This window comes from Vulpes vulpes, chromosome 16, assembly GCF_048418805.1.
Source record: "Vulpes vulpes isolate BD-2025 chromosome 16, VulVul3, whole genome shotgun sequence".
Taxonomy (NCBI): domain Eukaryota; kingdom Metazoa; phylum Chordata; class Mammalia; order Carnivora; family Canidae; genus Vulpes; species Vulpes vulpes.
The window spans coordinates 18,845,252-18,867,922 of NC_132795.1; the positions used below are offsets into that span (position 1 = coordinate 18,845,252).

General features: G+C 36.3%; 1 protein-coding gene across 5 annotated transcripts in view; it reads right to left on the bottom strand.

Moving 5' to 3' along the window:
* Positions 1-22,671, bottom strand: part of CYP20A1 (cytochrome P450 family 20 subfamily A member 1) — a 61,650-nt gene that overhangs the window by 13,617 nt on the left and 25,362 nt on the right. For all 5 annotated transcript variants that reach the window (XR_011997923.1, XM_026002512.2, XM_072742053.1 and 2 more), the window contains 5 exons: positions 17,162-17,329; positions 10,942-11,020; positions 6,452-6,567; positions 5,627-5,681; positions 3,397-3,517 (listed from right to left, as the gene is read on the bottom strand). Coding sequence is in view for 4 of the 5 variants with exons in the window: in XM_026002512.2 (XP_025858297.1) it covers positions 3,397-3,517; positions 5,627-5,681; positions 6,452-6,567; positions 10,942-11,020; positions 17,162-17,329 (539 nt within the window). In the remaining variant the exon portion in view is untranslated. The remainder of the gene's footprint in view (positions 1-3,396; positions 3,518-5,626; positions 5,682-6,451; positions 6,568-10,941; positions 11,021-17,161; positions 17,330-22,671) is intronic.

Here is a 22,671-nt window from a genome sequence, read left to right on the forward strand (position 1 = left end):
CAACCTCCTTAACAATGGAAAGATTGCCAATTAAAGCAAAATTTTTTACTTGTCAGAATAGCAAAAATGAAAAAGAATGACAATAGACAATACTAATAAAAATGGGGGAAAATACATTATCCAGTTGTTCAAAGTATAAATTGGTACACTCTTTCTGAAGGGTAACTTGGCAATATGTCTAAAAATATTAGGCATACATCACAATAATAAAAGCTAAAATGCATTGAAATCTTAACACAAGCCAATTCTTTTAAATACTTTCTATGCAGTATCTCATTTAATCCTTGTAAGAACCTCATGGATGCTATTTCTGTTTTAATTTTATAGATTTTTAAGAAATAAGGCAATTGTCTAAGATCACATAGCAGGGAAGTGATGTCAATAGGATTCAAACCCAGGTCTGCCTTACTCTATAGTCCCTAATCATAAATACTAGATTATTGTATATATCCTTAAATATCAATCTCATCTTTAGGACTTTATTAACTCTCATCTTTATTAACAGAAACAACTGGAAATTTAAATAAAAATGCAAGCGTTGGAATTTTGATTGTTTATAATACTTAAAAACAACATAACAAAAAAGGAAACATCCTTCTTTCCTTCTTTGAACAAGTATTTATTGGGTACCTGCTACATTAGAAGCACTGAGTTAGATACTGAGCTACAAGAGTGAATAGGACAGATAGAAAGGCACTCAAGGTCTAGTTGGCATGGAAAGAGAGAGAGGTAGGATGAACAAGGATTGTTCAAGGATTAACAGTTTAAAAAGCACAGTAACTGTGATGATAAAGCAAATTCAGGGTTTTGGAGAACACATGGCAGAAGTATCTAACTGAAGAAAGGACTTTGTAGAGAAATAAGCACCTGAGGCTAGGACCTGCAGGAAAAACTGGAGTTAGCTAGAAGAAGAGAAAGGAAGAGAGAATCTAGACAAAGAAGTAGTATGCAAAAGCCAGGAGATAAGAAAGAGTACTGCAGCTTTGAAGAAACAAAACAACTTCAGTATAGCTAAATTTAAGGTATGAACAGACACAAATAAGAGATAAGGTGGGAAAGGAATATAAGGACTAGCTCTTGAAATGTCTCATAAACCATGTTGGTGAGTTTAAATTTTATCTTAAGGGCAACCAGACATCGCTGAAAAGATTTTCAACTGGGGAGTCATCTGCCCAGATGTTGACTCCGCAGATATAAAAAGATTACTAGAACAGTGATTCTCAACATTAGAATTAGAAATAGAACATATTGAAATCATCTGAGAAGCTTTTGAAAACTTCTGATGCCCAGAGACTGTTGGCTTGGTATTGGTCCTAAGTTATCTGTATGTTTAAGCACCTAAAGTGTTTACTGCATGGAGTCACAGGCTCCAGTAGCAATTTGGAGACTGGATTAGAGGGAGCAACATCCAAGGCTGTTGAAACATCCCAGGCAAGTTGACAGTGGTCTGAATAGAGTGGGGACAATGAAAAGAACTAAAATTAAACTTCCAGCTATAAGATGTTTGGAAAGCATAATCAACAGAACTTAATTGCTAACTGGGTATGGTAGAGTTATACATTTAAGAATACTGCCCACAAAATATTTAGAAAAAAGAAGGAACTGACAGAAGAATTCTATTTTTATATTTTAAAACTTTCTGAAATTTTTTAAATAAATATATATGCATATATATGGAGAAAAATCTAGAAAAATAGTAGAAATAGTTTAACAATTGTCATCTCTTAAGGATACATTTACAGAAAACCTTCACTTTCCACTTCATACACTTCTGCATTATAAAAACTTCAAGTGACAAGTACTACTTTAAAATGAAAAATTGTTATATTTAAGGTAATAAAGAAAACTTTCAACATTTTGAAGAATTTGTTAACAGAAGTCTCCCTATCTTCTTTTCTATGATTAAAAGAGGCTCCAATATAGAGTTGATTGCCTGCTGCCCAGGCTCAGACTTCCAACAGTCATAGTTGCTATTTTTAAAATATCTTTTTAAAAAATTATTTATTTATTTATTCATGAGAGACACACAGAGAGAGAAGCAGAGACATAGGCAGAGGGAGAAGCAGGCTCCACTCAGGGAGCCCAATGTGGGACTCGATCCAGGATCCCTGGATCATGCCCTGAGCCAAAAGCAGATGCTCAACCACTGAGCCACCCTGGTGTCCCTTAAAAAATCTTTTTTTTTTTTTAATTTTTTATTTATTTATGATAGTCACAGAGAGAGGGAGAGAGAGAGGCAGAGACACAGGCGGAGGGAGAAGCAGGCTCCATGCGCCGGGAGCCTGATGTGGGACTCGATCCCGGGTCTCCAGGATCGCGCCCTGGGCCAAAGGCAGGCGCCAAACCGCTGCGCCACCCAGGGATCCCAAAAAATCTTTTTAATTAAAGTATTATCTACATATAAAAATTAATCTGTTTTACCTATACAATGTGGTAAATGTTAGTAACTGTGTACAATTCTGCTACCACAACCATCATCAAGATACAGAACAGTTTCTTCACCCTAAAAACTTTTCTCATTCTCCCTGCCAGTTGATCCCCTCCACATTCCTGGCCCCAAACAACCACCAATCTGCTTCCTATCACAATAGTTTCACCTTAATGAAATCACATTGTATACAGTCTTTGTGTTTCACTTCTTTCACTTAACATAATGACAGTTATCCACTTTGTTGTACATATTGATATTCTATTACTTTTTACCACTTGGGAAGATTCCAAGGTACAGATATAACACAATTTGTTTATGTATTCACCAGTTGATAAACATCTGAACTGCTTCCAGTTTTTTGCTATCATGAATAATATTGCTACAAACATTTGCATAAATGTCTCTGTATGCACATATTTTTTCATTTCTCTTGGGTAAATTTCTCTCGGAGGATTTTTGGGTTGTATGGTAAGTGTATGTTTAACTGCAACACTTTTCCAACAGGTCTGTACCATTTAGCATTTCCATCAACAAAATAGGAGTGTCCGCTTACTTAAACATCACTGATACTATTTTATATAGTCTAATGTAAAGGTTTCCAAAAACTACCCTATGATTTTAAAAAGCAAATTAAATTATCTAATAATATCTGTATGTAAATATTTTAAGTCCTATAAAAATATATAACCTTTCCTAGATATTATCATTAGCTTTATTTTTTTAAGGCTTTATTTATTCATGACACGGGGGGTGGGGGCAGAGACATAGGCAGACGGAGAAGCAGGCTCCATGCAGGGAGCCCAATGTGGGACTTGATCCCAGGTCTCCGGGATCATGCCCTGGGCTGAAGGCAGACACCCAACTGCCCAACCCAGGGATCCCTTATCATTAGCTTTAAATAAGATAGTTAAACTACATCAAATTTACCTATTAATGATCTCCTCTTCTTTTTATTGTATTCTTACCTGAGCTGCTCAATTTTCTCTGGAGTAATAGGATCCTTTCCAAAAACATGGTCTATCTCTTCATAAAGTTTTTTCTGAACCTCTTCAGAGGTGGTTAAAAAACAGATTGCCCAGGTGCACACTAAGTAAAAATGTATATTAATAACAATGAAAATAGCAAATTCATAGTTTGGGTGTAGAATAAGATAAAATATACTATTTTTTTCTTGTATTTTCTTTTCTGATATGAAAAATACATAAATGCTACCAAAAAATAAAACAAGATTGTTCACAAGATTTGTACTTCTTTGAACAGAACATGAATATTTATATAATACTCCTAAAGAGATCTGCAATTTCTTTCTTAAAACGCAAGTAACTGAAGCCAAAAATGCATTTTACCTTCAGTTAAACCGTAATGATAATAAATAAACTTCATTATCTGGAGGAGTGTTAAATGTTGGTTAACTGTAATGGATTGTCTGGTTCACCCAACCTTGTGTAATAAAAATATTGATTTATCAGTTCTTTCAGGAGACCTAATGAAATGATTCATACAAATTAAAGTAGCAGGATATTTACCTATATATACATCAATATTCTAAATTTTTATTTGTAATGGTAAATACACTGGATCAAGAATGGGCACTGGTTATTGCTTAGGATAATGGTTTTCAAAATCACTTGGGAATCGGCTGATGGCACAACCCCACATTCAGAGATCCTTTTCTTATTTTTTTAAAGATTTTATTTATTCATGAGAGACAAAAAGAGAGAGGCAGAGATATAGGCTGAGGGAGAAGCAGGATTCCTGCAAGAAGCCTGAGGTGGGATTCAATCCCAGATCCTGGGATCACACCCTGGGTCAAAGGCCGATGCTCAACTGCTGAGCCACCCAGGCATGCCATAAATTCCATTTAAAAAAATATATTTTTTAATTATTTGATAGAGCGAGTGCAAGTGGAAGAGAGGAGCAGAAAGAGGAGATGCAAACTCCGTGTTGAGCAGGGAGCCCAATGTGGGGCTAGATGTGGAGCTCAATCCCAGGACCCTGGGATCATGACTTGAACCGAAGGCAGACACTTAACCGACTGAACCATCCAGGTGCCCCACCTAAAATTCCATTTAATCTCTAATACTTGGACATCTCTAGATGTCAAAAAAATTTTTTTTTAAAGATTTTACTTATTTATTCATGAGAGACAGAGAGAGAGAGGCAGAGACACAGGCAGAGGGAGAAGTAGGCTCCATGCAAGAAGCTCGATGTGGGACTTGAACCCGGGAATTCAGGATTATGCCCTGAGCCAAAGGCAGGTGCTCAGCTGCTGAGCCATCCAAGCGTCTCTAGATGTCAAAAATTTTACAAAGAAGAAAAAGATAAGGGAAGTTTACATTAAAAAAAAAAGATTTTATTTATTTATTCATGTAAGACACACACAGAGAGAGAGGCAGAGACAGGCAGAGGGAGAAGCAGGCTCCCTCCATGGAGGGAGCCTGATATGGGACTTGATTCCGGGATTCCGGGGTCACACTCCAAGACAAAGGCCGACGCTCAACCGCTGAGCCACCCAGGCATCCTGAAAGTTTACATTTTTAATCACTGTTTTTAAACAGAGAATTGCAAATGAAATCCTTCAAATGAACATAATTTTTTTTTATTTCAAACTGATGTTTTAATACTTCCTTTAGCATTTTATATTAGTATATTTCTATAAACATATGCAAATTTCTATAAATACCATGTGAATGAATGGTACTCTGCTAAACTAAAAAGCAGTAAGGAAACTTAGAAATATATCACACATTTTAGAATTTTAAATAAAATTGAATTCACCTTCAATTCCACCAAGAGAGGAGTTCTTTTAAATCGTGATTTCTGTGGCCTATATCCTCTGTTGGTAGACCTTAATAATAGCAAACTGGATTGGAGTCAAAGTGAAAAGCTGCAGCAGGAAATTGAAAAGCTCACTGCTCTGGTTGGAAAGGTGTCAATAACAGTTCATTTTAAAGGCACTAACTAGAATTCACAATCCATAAACTGTGTCAAGAAATTTATGGCAATGTTCAGAGGTGGCATAGAGCACCTGGGGTGAAAAAAAAAAAAGGTAGCTGTGTGAATCAAGCCTTTCAAACAAGAATAAAAAAGTCTAGAAGAAAGAAAATTATAAAGCGGTCTTGCAAACAATGTTTCCTTTATTTTACCTGTGTATATTTTATAATCTATCTCAAAAAGAAATCAATTCATACTTACATTTTGCGGTTATTATGCAACTGGCCAGAGAAAATATCATACTGTCTTCAAGGATCTAGGAGAGGAAACTAAGTTTAGAAAGTGTAAAATGTGAAGTGGCCTGTATTAGACCCTACTAAAATAACCTATAGTATAGAATTAGGGTCAAGGAAAAGGAAAAAAGCATAGTATTTCTTTACAATGTTTTCAGTTAAAAAAAAAAAAAAGTAAAACACAACCTAAAAACTGCATTGGCTTTTTGATGCAATAAACATTTATTGGTGTTATCACCGGCTCCTGCTCTGTGTTTTGCAAACAAACTGGCTCAGTGCCATCTTTCGGGCTTGGCCTGGTGCAGCAACGCAGCCTCACGAACAGTGGAGGAGAGGCTGCTGCTGTCCTTGGAGTCTCACTCAGTTTCTGCACCTTCACACATCCAGAAAACCATTCTATGAAGACTTGTATGTGGAGAGTGGGCAAAAGATTCCCACCATGAACAGGCATGGAAATGATGACTCCACTCTCATCCTTGGCCCGACAATAACACAAACAAGTGGCACGCCGGCGCTCTGGGAGCAAGCCAAGCTGCCAAACCTAGTCATGTAAGTCCTCCTCTTTTATGATCGGGGAATTTGATTCAATATTTGCCTACCCAAAAGTAAATAATACACAGTTGCTTCAAAGAGCTAAAGAACAAGAGACCAAATACTTGTACTATTTATGGATGATGTACAATAAAAGAGAAGCCACTGAATATTAGGAGGGCATCTGGATTAAAGTGAATTCAAAGCATATTATACATGTATGATCATTGTTTACTTGATAAACATTTAACAGTCACATCACCTGTTGGTCATTAAGGTTCCCTTGTACTAAGGAGTCAATGAAAATATGTTGGCTGAAGTTCTTTCCTTTTCGTTCTTTTATGATTTTCTTTAAAATAGATTCCAGTTGCATAAGAGCTTAGAGAAGAAATACAAAAAAGATTTTAGAATAAGCATTTGTAAAGACTGAACGTTTAAAAATATTTCTGTACAATGTTGCTGTGTGCAGAATAAAACTTAAAAAAGAGTTGTAACCAACAATTTTTAAGAAGCTGACTTATATTTAGATTCATCAACTTATCTTTTTGCTAAATTTTACATACAAAAATCTGCATAAACTATATATGTACAATTTAAGGAATAATTATAAATTATATGCTATCACCATATTATCACTACCCAGGTCAAGAACTAGAACTAACGCCAGCACCTGGAAAGCCTTCACACACATAAACCTCTCCTCTGATACTGTCTACTTTCCTTCTAAATTCTGCCCTCTTAACTCCACTCTTTTCCCACATCAGGAATTTAGTGGGGGAGGATCCCTGGGTGGCTCAGCGGTTTAGCGCCTGTCTTTGGCCCGGGGCATGATCCTGGGGTCCCAGGATTGAGTCTCACATTGGGGTCCCTGCATGGAGCTGGCTTCCCCCTCTGCCTGTGTCTCTGCCTCTCTCTCTCTCTCTGTCTCTCATGAATAAATAAATTAAATCTTTAAAAAATAAAGGAATTTAGGGACAGAAACAGACGTGAAATAATCAGAATTGTAAATTCCTGAAACCAAAAAGATATAGGATAAATAACTGGTATCCAACAGCCAAAATTATCCAGGGGTCATTCCTCAGTCTCCATCTTACTTGACCCGTCAAGGGATTTGATGATGTTGATCAAATACTCTCTAAGTGTTAAGATTTTCATTTGGATCTTGGAATTCCATGCTCTCCTGGACCCCATACCTTCCCCTACTTTGCTGCCTGCTCATTTTCAGGGCCTTTTGATGATTCCTTCTCATTTCTCAAACTTCTTAATGATAGAATGACCAAGGTCAGGACTCAGTTTTTGGACCTCTCTTCTTTTTCTATTTACATTCATTACCTTGATGGTCACTAGTCTCAAGGCTTTAAATAGAATCTATGGACTGAATACTCCTAAATTAATATTTCCAGTCAGGATCTCTTTCATCTGAACTCGATTCATATAGCTAACAACTAATTTAGCATCTCCACTTAGATGTCTGAAGCCTATTAAACATAACATATGCACAAATGAACTCTTGATCTTTCCCCTCCCAAACCAGATCTTCCCAAGTCTGCCCCATCTCCCTAACAACCTCATTTTCCAAATATTCAGGCCTAAAACCTTGGTGTCTCCTTCTCCCTTACATCATACAACTAACCTGTCAGCTAGTGTTGGTATTCTAACTTCAAAATACAGAATTACTCTTCCTTACTTTTTTTTTTATTCTGTATTTTCTGCTGCTCACCACCTAGTCCGAGTCACATTATTTCTCTTGCATGGTTCATTGCAACAGCCCCTGAATTAGTCTCTCTGCTTCTGTTCTAGGTGCTTATAACTTATCACAGCAGCCAGAATGACCCTTTAAAAACATAACTCAGATTGGGGCACCTGGCTGACTGAGTTGGTAGAGCATGCAACTTTTTTTTTTTTTTAAAGATTTTATTTATTTATTCATGACAGAGCAAGAGAGAGAGGCAGAAACAGAGGCAGACGGAGAAGCAGGCTCCCCGCAGGAAGCCTGATGTGGGACTCGATCCCCGGTCTCCAGGATCACACCCCGGGCTGCAGGCGGCGCTAAACCGCTGCGCCACCGGGGCTGCCTGAGGCCCTTCCTAATCTATTTAAAATTGCAACCTCCCCATTCCTAGCACACCCTATCCTCCTTCTTGATTTAATTTTTTCCATGGCCCTTTTCATCTTTTAACACACTATTTGGTTTACTTATTTAGATTATTGTCTACCACTTCCCACTAGAATGTGGTACCACAAAGACAGGCATTTTTCTTTTGTTTTGTTTTGTTCATGGACATCTCTCCAGCACCAAAAATATACCATAATATTATAGATATTATAATGTAACACATTATAAACATAGATATAGATATAGATATTATAATGTAACACATTAGTGATTAAAATGAAAAATTAGGGCAGCCCAGGTTGCTCAGTGGTTTAGTGCTGCCGTCAGCCCAGGGCTTGATCCTGGGATCCAGGATCGAGTCCCACATCGGGCTCCCTGCATGCAGCCTGCATCTCCTTCTGCCTGTGTCTCTGCCTCTCTCTTTCTCTGTGTGTCTCTCATGAATAAATAAATAAAAATCTAAAATTAATTAATTAATTAATTAATTAATTAAAAAAATGAAAAATTAACACTGTGATGCAGTGGTTCCTACCTTTGCTACAGATTGGAATCACCTAGGAAGCTTTTTTTAAAAAATCATAAAGTAGGGGCATCTGCATGCTCAGTCAGTTAAGTGTCTGACTCTTGATTTTGGCTTGGGTCATAATTCGGGTAGAGAGATCCAGCCCTGTGTTGGGCTCCACAGTAGGCATGGAGTCTGCTTGCGATTTTCTCTCTCTCCTTCTATCCCACCGCCCACTACTTTTGCTTTCTCTTAAAAAAAAAAAAAAAATTGTAAAGTACAAGTCACACCTCATACGAATTAAATCCAAATGTTTAGGAATGGAAGCTTGGATGTCAATATTTATTATTTTTTAATTAATTAATTATTTATTTTGTAATCTCTACACCCAGTGTGGGACTGGAACTCATGACCCTGAGATCAAAAAGCCCATGCTCTTCTAACTGCACCAGCCAGGTGCCCCCTATATTTCTTAAAACAGTCAATGTGTAGCAAAGTTTGGGAACTATTGCTATATATTCTCAACCTTACCAATATATCAGAATACTCTGCAAAGCTAGATATATCATAGATATATCTAATGCCCAGGGGGCCTCTCTCTTAGACTTTGAATAAACTGGTTTAGGGTGAGGCCTGAAATTCAGGGTTTTTTTAAGTTCTTGAGGGGATTTTAATGTACAGACCAGGTTAAGAATGACTCACTTAAACAAAGGATGCACTGATTCAGCCATGGAATCCTACTCACATAAATACCAAAGAATCATTTTCTTTCTTTTTTTTTTTTTCCAAAGAATCATTTTCAATAAAAGTTCAAATTTGATTTATGCCAGTGTTAAAACCTAAGGAACATAACATGTTAGAAAAGCTACTTTTATTTAGAATAAAAGAATATAAATTATTAATTTTTATTTTTTATTAATTGAACCAATATTTGTGAAATACATTTTTTATTAAGGGGAATTAGTCTTAAATTTTTTTTTTAATTTTTATTTATTTATGATAGTCACAGAGAGAGAGAGAGAGAGAGGCAGAGACACAGGCGGAGGGAGAAGCAGGCTCCATGCACCGGGAGCCCGATGTGGGATTCGATCCCGGGTCTCCAGGATCGCGCCCTGGGCCAAAGGCAGGCGCCAAACCGCTGCGCCACCCAGGGATCCCGGGAATTAGTCTTAAATGCATCCATCAAGATAATCACAAAGGCAACAAAAACCAGAGTGCAGAAAATGTGTCCGTTAAATTGGCTTCTTTGGGTTTATGTTGGACATCAAGGGAATCACTAGAATGGTAAGCCCCATGAGGGCGGGGAATTTTGTCTCCTACACACAAAACAGTGCCTACAACCCTCAATAAACATCTATTGAAAGAATGAAGGATGAGAATACTGGGAAGCAATACGATTATATATGAAAAATAATCCACTGTTCCAATACAGCCCATGTATTTTAATTTATCCTGCTTCTAAAAAAAAAGAATTGAAGCAGGTCAAAATAAAGGTATTAAAGGATTAAAATAATTAAATTACTGACAGAAGATATACAACCAAAATAGAATAATTTTGTGGAGTCATCTTAAACTAAAATTGCTATTTTTTGTTAGATTTTACAAAGTTGTAACTAATGCCCAACAATTTTGAAAATATTTTTACTCTTGTTATAATAGCAAGAATTGTTATGTTGCTACATATTTTACAAATATCTATACAATATTTAAGTTGGTATTATTTCTTTAGCAATTCCTATCTATATTGTTGGACATTTAGATGGCTTCTGGTTTTCTATTTACAGAAATAGCACGACAAAAAAAAATAACATTTTTCTTCTCTTCGATAATTTCATTCATTATTTATGTATCTTAATATGTATTATCAAGTTTGCTTTCTTAAAACTGTGCCCTTACATTTTCCTATAGGCTATACCAGCCTCATTCTAGAGTGAGTACTAGAGTTTCATTTACTGATTCACTGCTTTTACCTCTCTTTTGTTTAGGAAAAAACTTTAATATAGGAAATGTAGGAGAAAAACATAAAGACAGAAAATATACATGACCTATAATCTCATGATTCAGAGAGAATCTTATTAAAATTGGGGCACATATCCTTCTGTCATTACTATAATTTAAGAGTGGCAAAACTTACCATCTTCATATTGTTTTTTCCGAGTAGTACTTTTATCAAGTGATCCATCTAAAAAGCCTTTGCCAATCTCAGACCAAACCTGAAAATAGGAAAACATACCTATTATCTAATAAAGTAGATTTTTTTTAAGTAATAATAAGCAATCTCAGCCAATAATTGAGAAACTCCTATCTTACCAACAGATCTGATAATTAAGCTCTCCCTTTTAAGTGGGCTGCATAATAATTTACTCCATAGTCTCTGAGGATAGAATACAACTATATTTTAATAATTTCAGTAAGGGTACTTTAAAACTAATTATAACTAGAAAGTCAAAAGTCTCTTTTCTTTAAAAGGTGTAGGAATGGGGACTTAAAGGACATGGCAGTGGAGCCAATTTTCAACTTTATTTTAACAGTGGATAAATCAAATTCATAGGGAATTCCAAGTTTTCACTTCATTTATGATACAAAAAGCATTGACTGAGATTCAGAAAAAAGGATAAATATTTAGTCTAAGGTTTAGGGATAGTAAACAATTAAACAGAATTCTAATTATTTCAAAACTGGATAATTAGTTCCTGAAAAAAAACCTTAGCTTATTGAAAATTTGTGAAAGAACACAGGGAAAGAATACAACACTCATGCTAAATATTTGAATAATTATTAATAGTTAAGAGTCCTTAACTCTTACCTTACAAAGATATATGTTATAGATTTTTTAAATGTGAAAATTTAAATTATTAAAAGTATTAAGAAAATGCAGAGTAAATGTTTATATTAGGATTACCCTAAAAAAAAAAAAAAAAAAAAGGATTACCCTTAAAGCAAGAAAGGAGGTTTTTGTTTCTGTTTTTTTATGAGCAGGGGGAAGGGGCAGAGGAAGAAACAGACTCCCCACTGAGCAAGAAGCCTGACACAGGGCTTGATCTCAGGACCCCAAGATCATGACCTAAGCCATCCAGGTGCCCCAGGAAACAGAGCATGACACAGAGCAGAGGACAAAAATTCATAATTCATTTTGCTACTTTATCCCAATGACAAAAAGCTGAACAGATTGAAAAATCAACAAGTCTTCTTGGACCCTAAGACAAGAGAAGACCCAGGGATTAAACAAACTGGGAAAAGAGGAAGACAGGAAAGGGCCCGGGATTAAAGAGACACGTGAAAACAGGGAGTTACCTCTTACCAGAGAGAGACCCACGAGCAGAAACCACCTCAGGAGCCAGTTCTGGGGTAGGAAAACCTGAACTGTAACTGCTGGAGGTTCAGTGCACACAACTTTAAGAATTAAAACTCCAGGGAGACCCAATCATAGGCCAGACTTCCCCCCGCCCAAAATATTGTGAGATTTACCTCAAAGAGCTCAACCAGGTTCCCACAGTTAAAACTGAAGAAATTCCCCTTGGGCTTCTAGCAGGGGGACTGAAAAAGGAACCAATTTGAAATAAACCAGAACACTCTATTCTTCCTAACAAGGCCTGCCCTCAGAGCCTAACCTGTTGGGGTTTTGTCGGAGCCTAACTGCCTGGGACAAGGGAAATATCCCACTCCAGTCAGGGCTAGTGTTTCGTGTGGAAGAAGGAAAGTACCAAACTCTAGCCCACTAGCCATCCTGTCCCACCTAAATGAGGAGGAAAACCCCCCTGAGAAGCCCTTATGAAGTTCACAATCCAGAGGCACAGGCTCACTAAAAGACTGACACCTAATCATAGGACTATGGGATGCTTTCCCTTTCCCCACACCTCACCACCACATTACTAAAGGCCTATTGACACCAGTTTCTTTTACATGGTATATTACATACAGCTATCAAAAAAAAATATTACAAAGGGCAGAGGAAACACAATTGAAGAAACAGAGCAAGCATGAGAATGTGGATATGGCAGGGACATTATCAGATAAGGAATTAATTAATTAATTAATTTAGGGCATGAGAGGTGGGGGAGAGGGAGAGAAAGATAACCTCAAGCAGGCCTCACGCCCAGTGTGGAGCCCAACTCTGGGCTTGCTCTAACAACCCCAAGACCACAACCTGAGCCAAAACCAAGAGTTAGATGCCCAACGACTTAGCCTCTCAGGTGCCTCCAGGAATTTAAAATAACTCTGCTTAATATGTTGCTAAAGGTTCTAAAGGATCCTTAGGTAAAGGATAAAGTACACAACATGCAAAAACAGACAGGCAATGTAAGCAGAGAGATGGAAATCCTAACAACCAAAACGAAATGCTAGAGATAAAAAACACTGCAGCAGTAGTGAAGAATGCCTTTCCCAGGCTTATTAGTACACTGGTCACAGCTTAGGAAAGAATCTCTAAACCAGAGGATATACAATAGAATCCTCAAAAACAGTTTCTTACAAAACTAAACATACTTTTACCAGCAATCACACCTCTTGTTATTTACCCAAAGGAGTTGGAAACATATCCACACAAAAAAACCTGCACACAGATTTTCACTGCAGCTTTGTTCATAACTGCCAAAACTGGTAAGCAATCAAGATACCCTTTAGCAGATGAATGGATAAACTGTGGTACATCCTGACAATGCAATACTATTCAGTGCTAAAATAAATGAGCTATCAAGCCATGAAAAGACATGGATGAAGCTTAAATGTAAGTGAAAAATATGTAAGTGAAGGAAGCCAATCTGAGAAGTCTACGTACTGAATGATTCCAACTATATGACATTTCTAGAAAAGGCAAAACTATTAATACAATAAAATGATTAGTGCTTGCCAGAAAGAAGGGGCAGGAGGTGAATAGACAGAGGATTTTTAGGGGAGTGAAAATCCTTTATATGTTATTATAATGATAGATATACGTCATTATACATTTGTCCAAACCCACTGAATGAACAATACCAACTGTGAACCCTTGGAATAATTATGGTATGTCAATATATAGGTTTATCCTTTGAAAAAAATGTACAATTCTGGTAAGTGATGTCCATAATGGTAAAAGCTATGCATGTGTGGAAGCAAGGCGTACACAAGAAACTTCTGTGTCTTCCTCTCAATTTTTGTTTTTCTTTTGAAAGGGAGAAGGAGAGAAAAAGTCCTAAGCAGGCTTCACCACCCAGCACAGAGCCCAATGTGGGGCTCAATCTCACAACTCTGAGATCATGACCTGAGCAGAAATCAAGAGTCAGATGCTTAATCAACTGAGCCACCAAGACCCCCTTTTCTATCAATTTTATTGTAAATCCAGAATTGCATTTAAAAATAAATGCTTTTAAGCCCTATAAATGAAAATTGAGATAAAAATAAAGAGCTCTTGGGATCCCTGGGTGGCGCAGCAGTTTAGCGCCTGCCTTTGGCCCAGGGCGCGATCCGGGAGACCCAGGATCGAATCCCACGTCAGGCTCCTGGTGCATGGAGCCTGCTTCTCCCTCTGCCTATGTCTCTGCGTCTTTCTCTCTCTCTGTGTGACTATCATAAATAAATAAAAAAATTTAAAAAAAATAAATAAAGAGCTCTTGGGCTATCTGGCTGGCTTAGTCAGTAGGGCATGCAACTCTTGATCTTGGGGTCATGAGTTCAAACCCCACTGTGGGCACACAGATTACTTTAAAAAATAAAGATAAAATTTTAAAAAATAAACAGCTCTTTCTGATTAGTAAGAAACACATCAGTAGGAATATAGGCAAAGGACATAAGAAAGTATCCTACAAAAGAAGCACAAGTGTTCAATAAAAATATTAAATGATGTTTACCTTATAAACAATAAAAATATAAATTATAATCATGTAATAACACTTTTGACTTATTACATAGGCAAATATTTAAAGGACCAATAACTCTAAATGTCAAGGAAAGAGCACACTAGCATTGGGAAAATAATTGGGACAATGATTTTGGAGGGGTATTTCAGAAACACAGTATGCAACTATATGTGAGGAGTACATTTTTCAGTTTGACATCTGGAAATCAGTATACATTCTACAATTGATGGCATCTCTCAACTGTTGCCAACCAAACAGCAGTCATGATGCAGTTGTCATTGCCCCTGCATGTATTAATTGGTTATTATTCCTGGTGGCATGATAGAACAACAGCGACACTGTGGTGCTACGGATATTAAAAGATCATTTGAAGAAAGAATTTAAGTCATGTTTATGGTCTGAAAACTTTCCTTTGACAACTTCTAGTACTGTTAAAAGAATACCACATTCCAAAAAATACATAGTTTGAATTTACTCAAATCCAAATTGAGACACTGCACAAAATAACTGCCCTGCATTTGTTAAATGTCAAGGTCAGAAAACAAAGAGAAACTGAGGAACTGTTCCACATTAAAGAGGTCTGACTACTGAAAATAAAGAAATTTGAATATGGGCTATGGATAACAGTATTGTATAAATGTTTAATTTCCCAAGTTTGAAAACTATGTTGTCACTATGTAAGAGAATACCCTGTTTTTAGGAAATACAGACTGAAGTATTTGGAGGGAAAAAAAGCAAAATGTCCACTTTTCTCTCAAATGGTTCAGGTAAGAGTGGGAGCAATGTAAAGACAGATAAAGTAGATAATGAATGACAAAAGCAAACATGGTAAAATGTGAACTGATGAACCTGGGTAAAAGATATATGGGACTTCCTTACACTAGTTGCAACTTTTTCTCTAAGTTTGAAATTATTTCTATTTTGAAGTTCTAAGGAAAGAATGAAAAAAGGAAGAGAAAGAAAATACCAGCATAAAAACATATAGAACAGGTCATCTTGGAAATAATAGTGGATGCCTCTTTTAAAAAATGCTATCTTGAGATGCCTAGGCGGCTCAGCGGTTAAGCATCTGCCTTTGGCTCAGGTCGTGATCCTGAAGACTCAGGATCGAGTCCCATATCAGGCTCCCTGCATGGAGCCTGCTTCTCCCTCTGCCTATGTCTTTGACTCTCTCTCTGTGTCTCTCATGAATAAATAAATAAAATCTTAAATAATAAAAAATGCTATCTTGTCAACATGAAAAAATCAGACAATAACTGAGTCAAAAATCGATTCTTCATTAAAATATGAAGGCATGGGATCCCTGGGTGGTGCAGCGGTTTGGCGCCTGCCTTTGGCCCAGGGCATGATCCTGGAGACCCGGAATCGAATCCCACGTCGGGCTCCCGGTGCATGGAGCCTGCTTCTCCTTCTGCTTATGTCTCTGCCTCTCTCTCTCTCTCTCTGTGACTATCATAAATAAATAAAAATTAAAAAAAAATATGAAGGCATTTTATTAGGAATTCCTTAACCAATTTATTTTGCCTGGGTACAGATTAGTTTCTCTAGGAAGTGGAAGTTAGAGTGATTTTTCCACCTTTATTTTTACACTCGTGAATATGTTAACAAGAAATATATATTTGTTAATCATCAGAGATATGCAGTTAAAACATTTTAATGGGAAAAAGTATATTAAACAATAACAGGGTGTAAAGCCATAATTCGTAGTGATTTTAATTTTAAACACACTATCCTGATTATTTAACCAAAATGTTTTTATAGATTTGAATAAAATAAGGAATAATCTTTCAGAGACCCAAAATACAGCAAAATGACTTGCATTTGTATGATTTGAATCAATTAATATTAGGATTAAATAAGTTAATACAGGGATTAATAAAAATATAGAATAAAATAAATTCCATATGCAAATTTAGAAAAAAAAAGTAAATCAATTTTAGACTGAATTAGCCTTTTTTTAAGTCACATTCATTTCATTAGCATTTTAATGTTCCACTGGCTTTAATTTCTTTCTATATGGGACATAGTCTAGTTCTATTAAAGTTTTTCTCTTTATTCTAGAATTTAGTAACATATCTGATAAGTATTAAAAGGAAATTTCTATAGTCATCTACTTTTTAAATTTCAAAAATTGCTTAAAAAAGGTAATTCTTGGGGCACCTGGGTGGCTCAGTCAGTTAAGCGTCCGCCTTCAGCTCAGGTCATGATCCTGAGACCCTAGGATCAAGCCCACATCAGGCTCCCTGCTCAGTGGAGAGCCTGCTTCTCCCTCTTCCTCTGCCTGCTGTTGCCCACTGCTTGTGCCTTCTCAATCTCTGTGTCAAATAAATAAATAAAATCTTTAAAAAAATAATTCTTACATTTTTTAGAAAGACAATTATCTTTGCTTGCATTGCCATTTTAGCTCAAAACAACGAAATTCTACACTACAGGACCTTAAACCTTCTTGAGAGTGAAGTCTGTATCATTAAACTATCCAATTTGGTGAAAGAATAATTTTACATTTGTCCCAAGACTTACTGTGCCATGATTCTTCTGGAAGTGAATGACCTCCTGGTCATCTTCAAATGTACTACCCATTACCATCTGTGTAACAGACTTCATAGCAAAACCAAGCATATGCTGGCAGAGGGGTACATGCTGGGACTCTGGGTAAGAGAGCCATTTATCTAATAATTCTTCTGAAAGCTGAAAGGGAACAGAAAACCACAATGATTTATTAATTTCTCTTGATAAATCTTAGAAAAATTCAGCAAGTAGATTAATTTCACAGTTCAACTCTGTAATCAAAGTAAACATTCAGGTGTTTAGTTGATTTGTCAGGCTAACACTGGCTCTACCTACAATTATACCCTCAGTGGTTCAGGTTCAGATTCTGTCAAAGGGTTTTGATTTGCAAAACAAAACAGAACCACCATCATAATAATACAAACAGAAAATATAAATGAAAAGTTCAAGAGTTGAAAAAAACCTCAAACCTAATAGAAATTAAGAGACTAAAATCGTAGTTTCTAAAAATACTCTAAAATTTAAAAAAAAAGGTTCATCACATTCAATAAACATAAATATGTAAAACCTTACACATGCTTCAGTGACAGAAACTTCTCAGTCTCTTTGCCATTCCTTCATTCAATAAATATTTATTAAATCCCATGTGGAATAAAAACAGTGGGTAGTAAAGAGACTTTGGAATCAGAAAAAACTGTTTTCTTTCTAGCTCTGTCACTCAGAAACAAGGTGACTGCGAGCAATTTGCTTGACTCTTCTATGGTTCAGGTATCCCAACAGGTAAATGCATATGACAAATCCTGTCTTGTGTGGCTGCCGTGATAGGGATAACTACACCCATGTCACATAATGGAAGAAAGGTTTGGTGGAGTAATATACTTAAATTTAAGTTCCTCTACCATATCAAATCCATGAAAGTTTTGTCACAATGTAAAGGATTAAAATTAAGTATTGTGAGAAAGAGCATAAATGTTCAAAATGAAAAGAATCTCACTACATGGGTTTTATAGCAACTTAAAGTGATGTAGCTGAGATACTTTTTTTTTTTTTTTTTTTTTTTTGGAGAAAGAGAAGGGAAGCTTTAATGATTCCATAGTATCAAGATTAATGAGTTGAACCAGTTATTATACTTTTTTTAAAAATATTTATTTATTTATTTATTTATTTTATTCATTCATTCATTCATGACAGGCAGAGAGAGGCAGAGGGACAAGCAGGCTCCCTTCAGGAAGCCAGATGCGGAACTAGATCCTAGGATCCTGAGATCACGACCTGAGCCAAAGGTGCTCCCAGTTAATATACTTTAAAAGAATTCTTTGAGGGGATCCCTGGGTGGCTCAGAGGTTTAGCGCCTGGCTTTGGCCCAGGGTGTGATCCTGGAGACCCAGGATCGAGTCCCACATCAGACTACCTGCATGGAGCCTGCTTCTCCCTCTGGCTGTGTCTCTGCCTCTCTCTCTCTCCCTGTCTATCATGAATAAATATATAAAATCTTTTTAAAAAAATAAAAGAACTCTTTGAGATGGGTGAAGTGTGAAGAAAATAGGAAGATAATGATTAAAACAGAATATTACTACATAATTTAAAAATTACTTTCATGTTATGAACAAAATAATTCCGATACCTTAAAAACTTATATTCTATAGTAACTACTCAAGTTCACATAACTTCATACTAAAAGGTGAAAAAAGATGTTGGAAACAAACCATTAAATTGAGGCTATTTCTAGGCAAACTTAGAAAAGCCAATGTAAGTTTGACTTACAGATAATCACAGACATTCCTAATGTGAAAGGTAAATATTGGGGGTAAAAATGCTTTCTGGTAGAAAAAATAAAACACATTAATAGATACATAATGAACCCATAAGATTTCCTTTGTCTAAACAAAGTTCTTTTGCTTTGTTTATCTCAAAACAACTCTAGGAAAATATGGAACTTGCAACCATCTCAGATTCATGCACAGAACTGGGAAAAATCCCAGAGTGTTAAGTGTTCACCCACTCAGATACTGAAGTACCAAACCTTACCTTCTTCATCAACTCAGTCTACTCCAGAATATCTTTTTTTTTTAATTTTTATTTATTTATTCCTGAGAGAGAGATAGAGGCAGAGACATAGGCAGAAAGAGAAACAGGCTCCATGTAGGGAGCCCAATGTGGGACTCGATCCCGGGACTCCAGGATCACCCACTGAGCCAAAGGCAGATGCTCAACCACCGAGCCACCCAGACGTCCCTACTGCAGAATATCTACTCCTTTTTAAGGAACTTGTCAGGCCAAACACTACGTGACAAAACTACACTCTTATACAATCTTAGTATTGAGCCATTGTTTGAATTTATCCCAAGTATCACATACCAATGCCGAGCCTTTACCTTGAAGTTCACATTTAAAGGAAAATTTACTTTGGTATAAAGTGTGCATTCCATTGATTTATTTGTTCACTTAATTTTCGAAATGCTCACCATTAAGTATATGTCTTTTTTCCACTAATTTGAAATGCCACTCATTATACACGGATTCCCATATGAACTTAGCACTTTTTCTGGACATTATTTTGTCAACTCCACATATGCCACTATCACAACTTTGAAAATTTATTGGTATGTTTGTTGTCTATTACCATTCTCTTTCTTCCAAATTTTAATTTAAATTTAAATTCTAGTTAACATATAGTGTAATATTGGCTTCAGGAGTAGAATTTAGTGATTTATCACTTACATAAAATGCTTCTCATAACAAGTACTCTCAATTCCCATCATTCATTTAGCCCATCCCCCACCCTCCTCCCTCCATCAACCCTATTTGTTCTTTATAGTTAAGAGTCTCTTGAAGTGCCTGAGTGGTTCCCTTGATTAAGTGACTTGATTTTGGCTCAGGTCAAGACCCCAGGGTTGTGGGATGGAGTCTCAAGTCAGGCTCCATGCTCAGGGGGATTTCTGCTTCTCTTTCTTTCCTTCTCTTGCTGCCCCTCCACTCCACAATTCATGTTCTTTCTCTAAAATAAATAAATGAAATTTTTTTTTAAAAAAAGGTCCCTTATGGTTTGCCTCCCCCTTCTTCTCTTTTCTCCTCTTCCCACATGTTCACTTGTTTTCTTCCCTAAATTCCACACAAGTGAAATCATATGGTATTTGTCTTTCTCTCATTTATTTCACTTAGCATAATACACTTCAGCTTTACCTATGTTGCTGTAAATGGCAAGATTTCATTTTTGATGGCTGAGTAATATTACATTATATATACATATATACCACCTCTTTATCCATTCATCAGTCGATGGGCATTTTGCTCTCTCCATAGTTTGACTATTGTTGATATCGCTGCTATAAGCATCAGGATGTATATATTTGAATCTTTATTTTTGTATCCTTTGGGTAAATACCTAGTAGTGCAATCACTGGATCATGGGGTAGTTCTATTTTTAACTTTTTGAGGAACCACCATACTGTTTTCCAGAATGGTTGCACCGGGTTGCATGCCTACAAACAGGGTAAGAGGGTTCCCCTTTCTCTACATCCTCACCAACATGTTTTTTACTGTGTTGCTAATTTTAGCCATTCTGTCAGGTGTGAGGTGGTATCTCATTGTGGTTTTGATTTGTATTTCCTGATGATGAGGGGTGTTTAACATTTTTTCATATGTCTGTAAGCCATCTGGATGTCTTCTTTGGAAAAATGTCTATTTTATGTCTTCTGCCCATTTCTTGATTGGATTATTTGGTTTTTGGGTGTTGAGTTTGATGAGTTCTTCACAGATTTGGGATATTAACCCATTATCAGATGTCATTTGCATATCTTCTCCGTTCTGTAGGCAGCCTTTGTTTTGTTGATTGTTTCCTTTGCTATGAAGAAGCTTTTTATCCTGAAGTCCCAATAATTCATTTCTGCTTTTGTTTCCCTTGTCTCCAGCAATGTGTCTTGTAGAAGTTGCTACAGCCAAAGTTAAAGAGGTTAAAGAGGTTGCTGCCTGTGTTATCCTCTAGGATTGTGATGGATTCCTGTCTCACATTTAGGTCTCTCATCAAATTTTTTTTTAATTTTTAATTAAAAAAATTTTTTTTCCTCTCATCCATTTTGAATTTATTTTTATGCATGGTGTAAGAAAAGTGGTCCAGTTTCATTCTTCTGCATGTCGCTGTCCAGTTTTTCCAACACTGTTGAAGAGACATTCTTTTTTACACTGGCTATTCTTTCCTGCTTTGTGGAAGATTAGTTGACCATATACTTATGGGTCCATTTCTGGGTTTTCTATTCTGTTTCATTGATGTATGTGCCTGTTTTTGTGCCATTATCAGACTGTCTTGATGATTACAGCTTTTGAATACAGCTTGAACTCTGGAATTGCGATGTCTCCCATTTTGCTTTTCAAGATTGCTTTGGCTACTGTAGGTTTTTTGGTTCCATAAAACTTTAGGATTCTTTGTTCTAGCTCTGTGAAAAATATTGGTGGTATTTTGAGAAGTATTGCATTGAATGTGTAGATTGCTTTGGGTAGTATAAACATTTTAACAATGTTTATTCCAATCCATGAGCATGAAATTTTTTTCCCCATTTCTTTGTGTCCTCTTCCATTTCTTTCATAAGTGTTTTATAGTTTTCAGAGTACAGATCTTTTACCTCTTTATTTAGGTTTATTCCTAGGTATCTTATTTTTGGTGCAATTGTAAATGGGACTAATTATTTTTCTGCTGCTTCATTTTTGGTATATAGAAATGCAACAGATTTCTGTACATTGATTTTATAACCTGTGATTTTGCTGAATTCATATATCAGTTCTAGCATTTTCTGGTGGAGTCTTTCAGGTTTTTTACACAGAGTATAATGTCATCTGCAAATGGTGAAATTCTGACTTCTTCCCCACTGATTTAAGTACCTTTTATTTCTTTTTGTTATCTGGTTGCTGAGGCTAAGACTTCCAATACTATGTTGAATAGTAATGGTAAGAATGAAGATCCCCGTCTAGTTCCTAATTGTAAAGGAAAAGTTCTCAGTTTTTCTCCACTGAGGACATTTGCTGTGGGACTTTCATATATGGCTTTTATGATGTTGAGATATGTTCCATCTTGGTTGAGGGTTTTTATCAATAGATGCTGTGTTTGGTCAAATTTTTCTGCATTCGACTGGGGGGATCATATGGTTCTTATCCTTTCTTTCATTAATGTGGTATATCCCATTGATTGATTTGCAAATATTGAGCCACTCTAGCAGCCTAGGAATAAATCTTACTTGATCATGGTGAATAATTCTTCTAAATTTCTATTGGATTTGATTTGCTAGGATCTTGAGAATTTTTGCATCCATGTTCATCAGGGATACTAGCCTGCAATTCTTTTTACCGGAGTCTTTGTCTGGCTTTAGAATCAAAGTAATGCTGGGTGCCTAGGATGAGTTTGGAAGTTTTCTTTCCATTTTTATTTTTTGGAAGAGTTTGAGAAAAATGGGTTTTATTTTATTTATTTTTTTAAAATTTTTATTTATTTATGATAGTCACACACAGAGAGAGAGAGAGAGAGGCAGAGA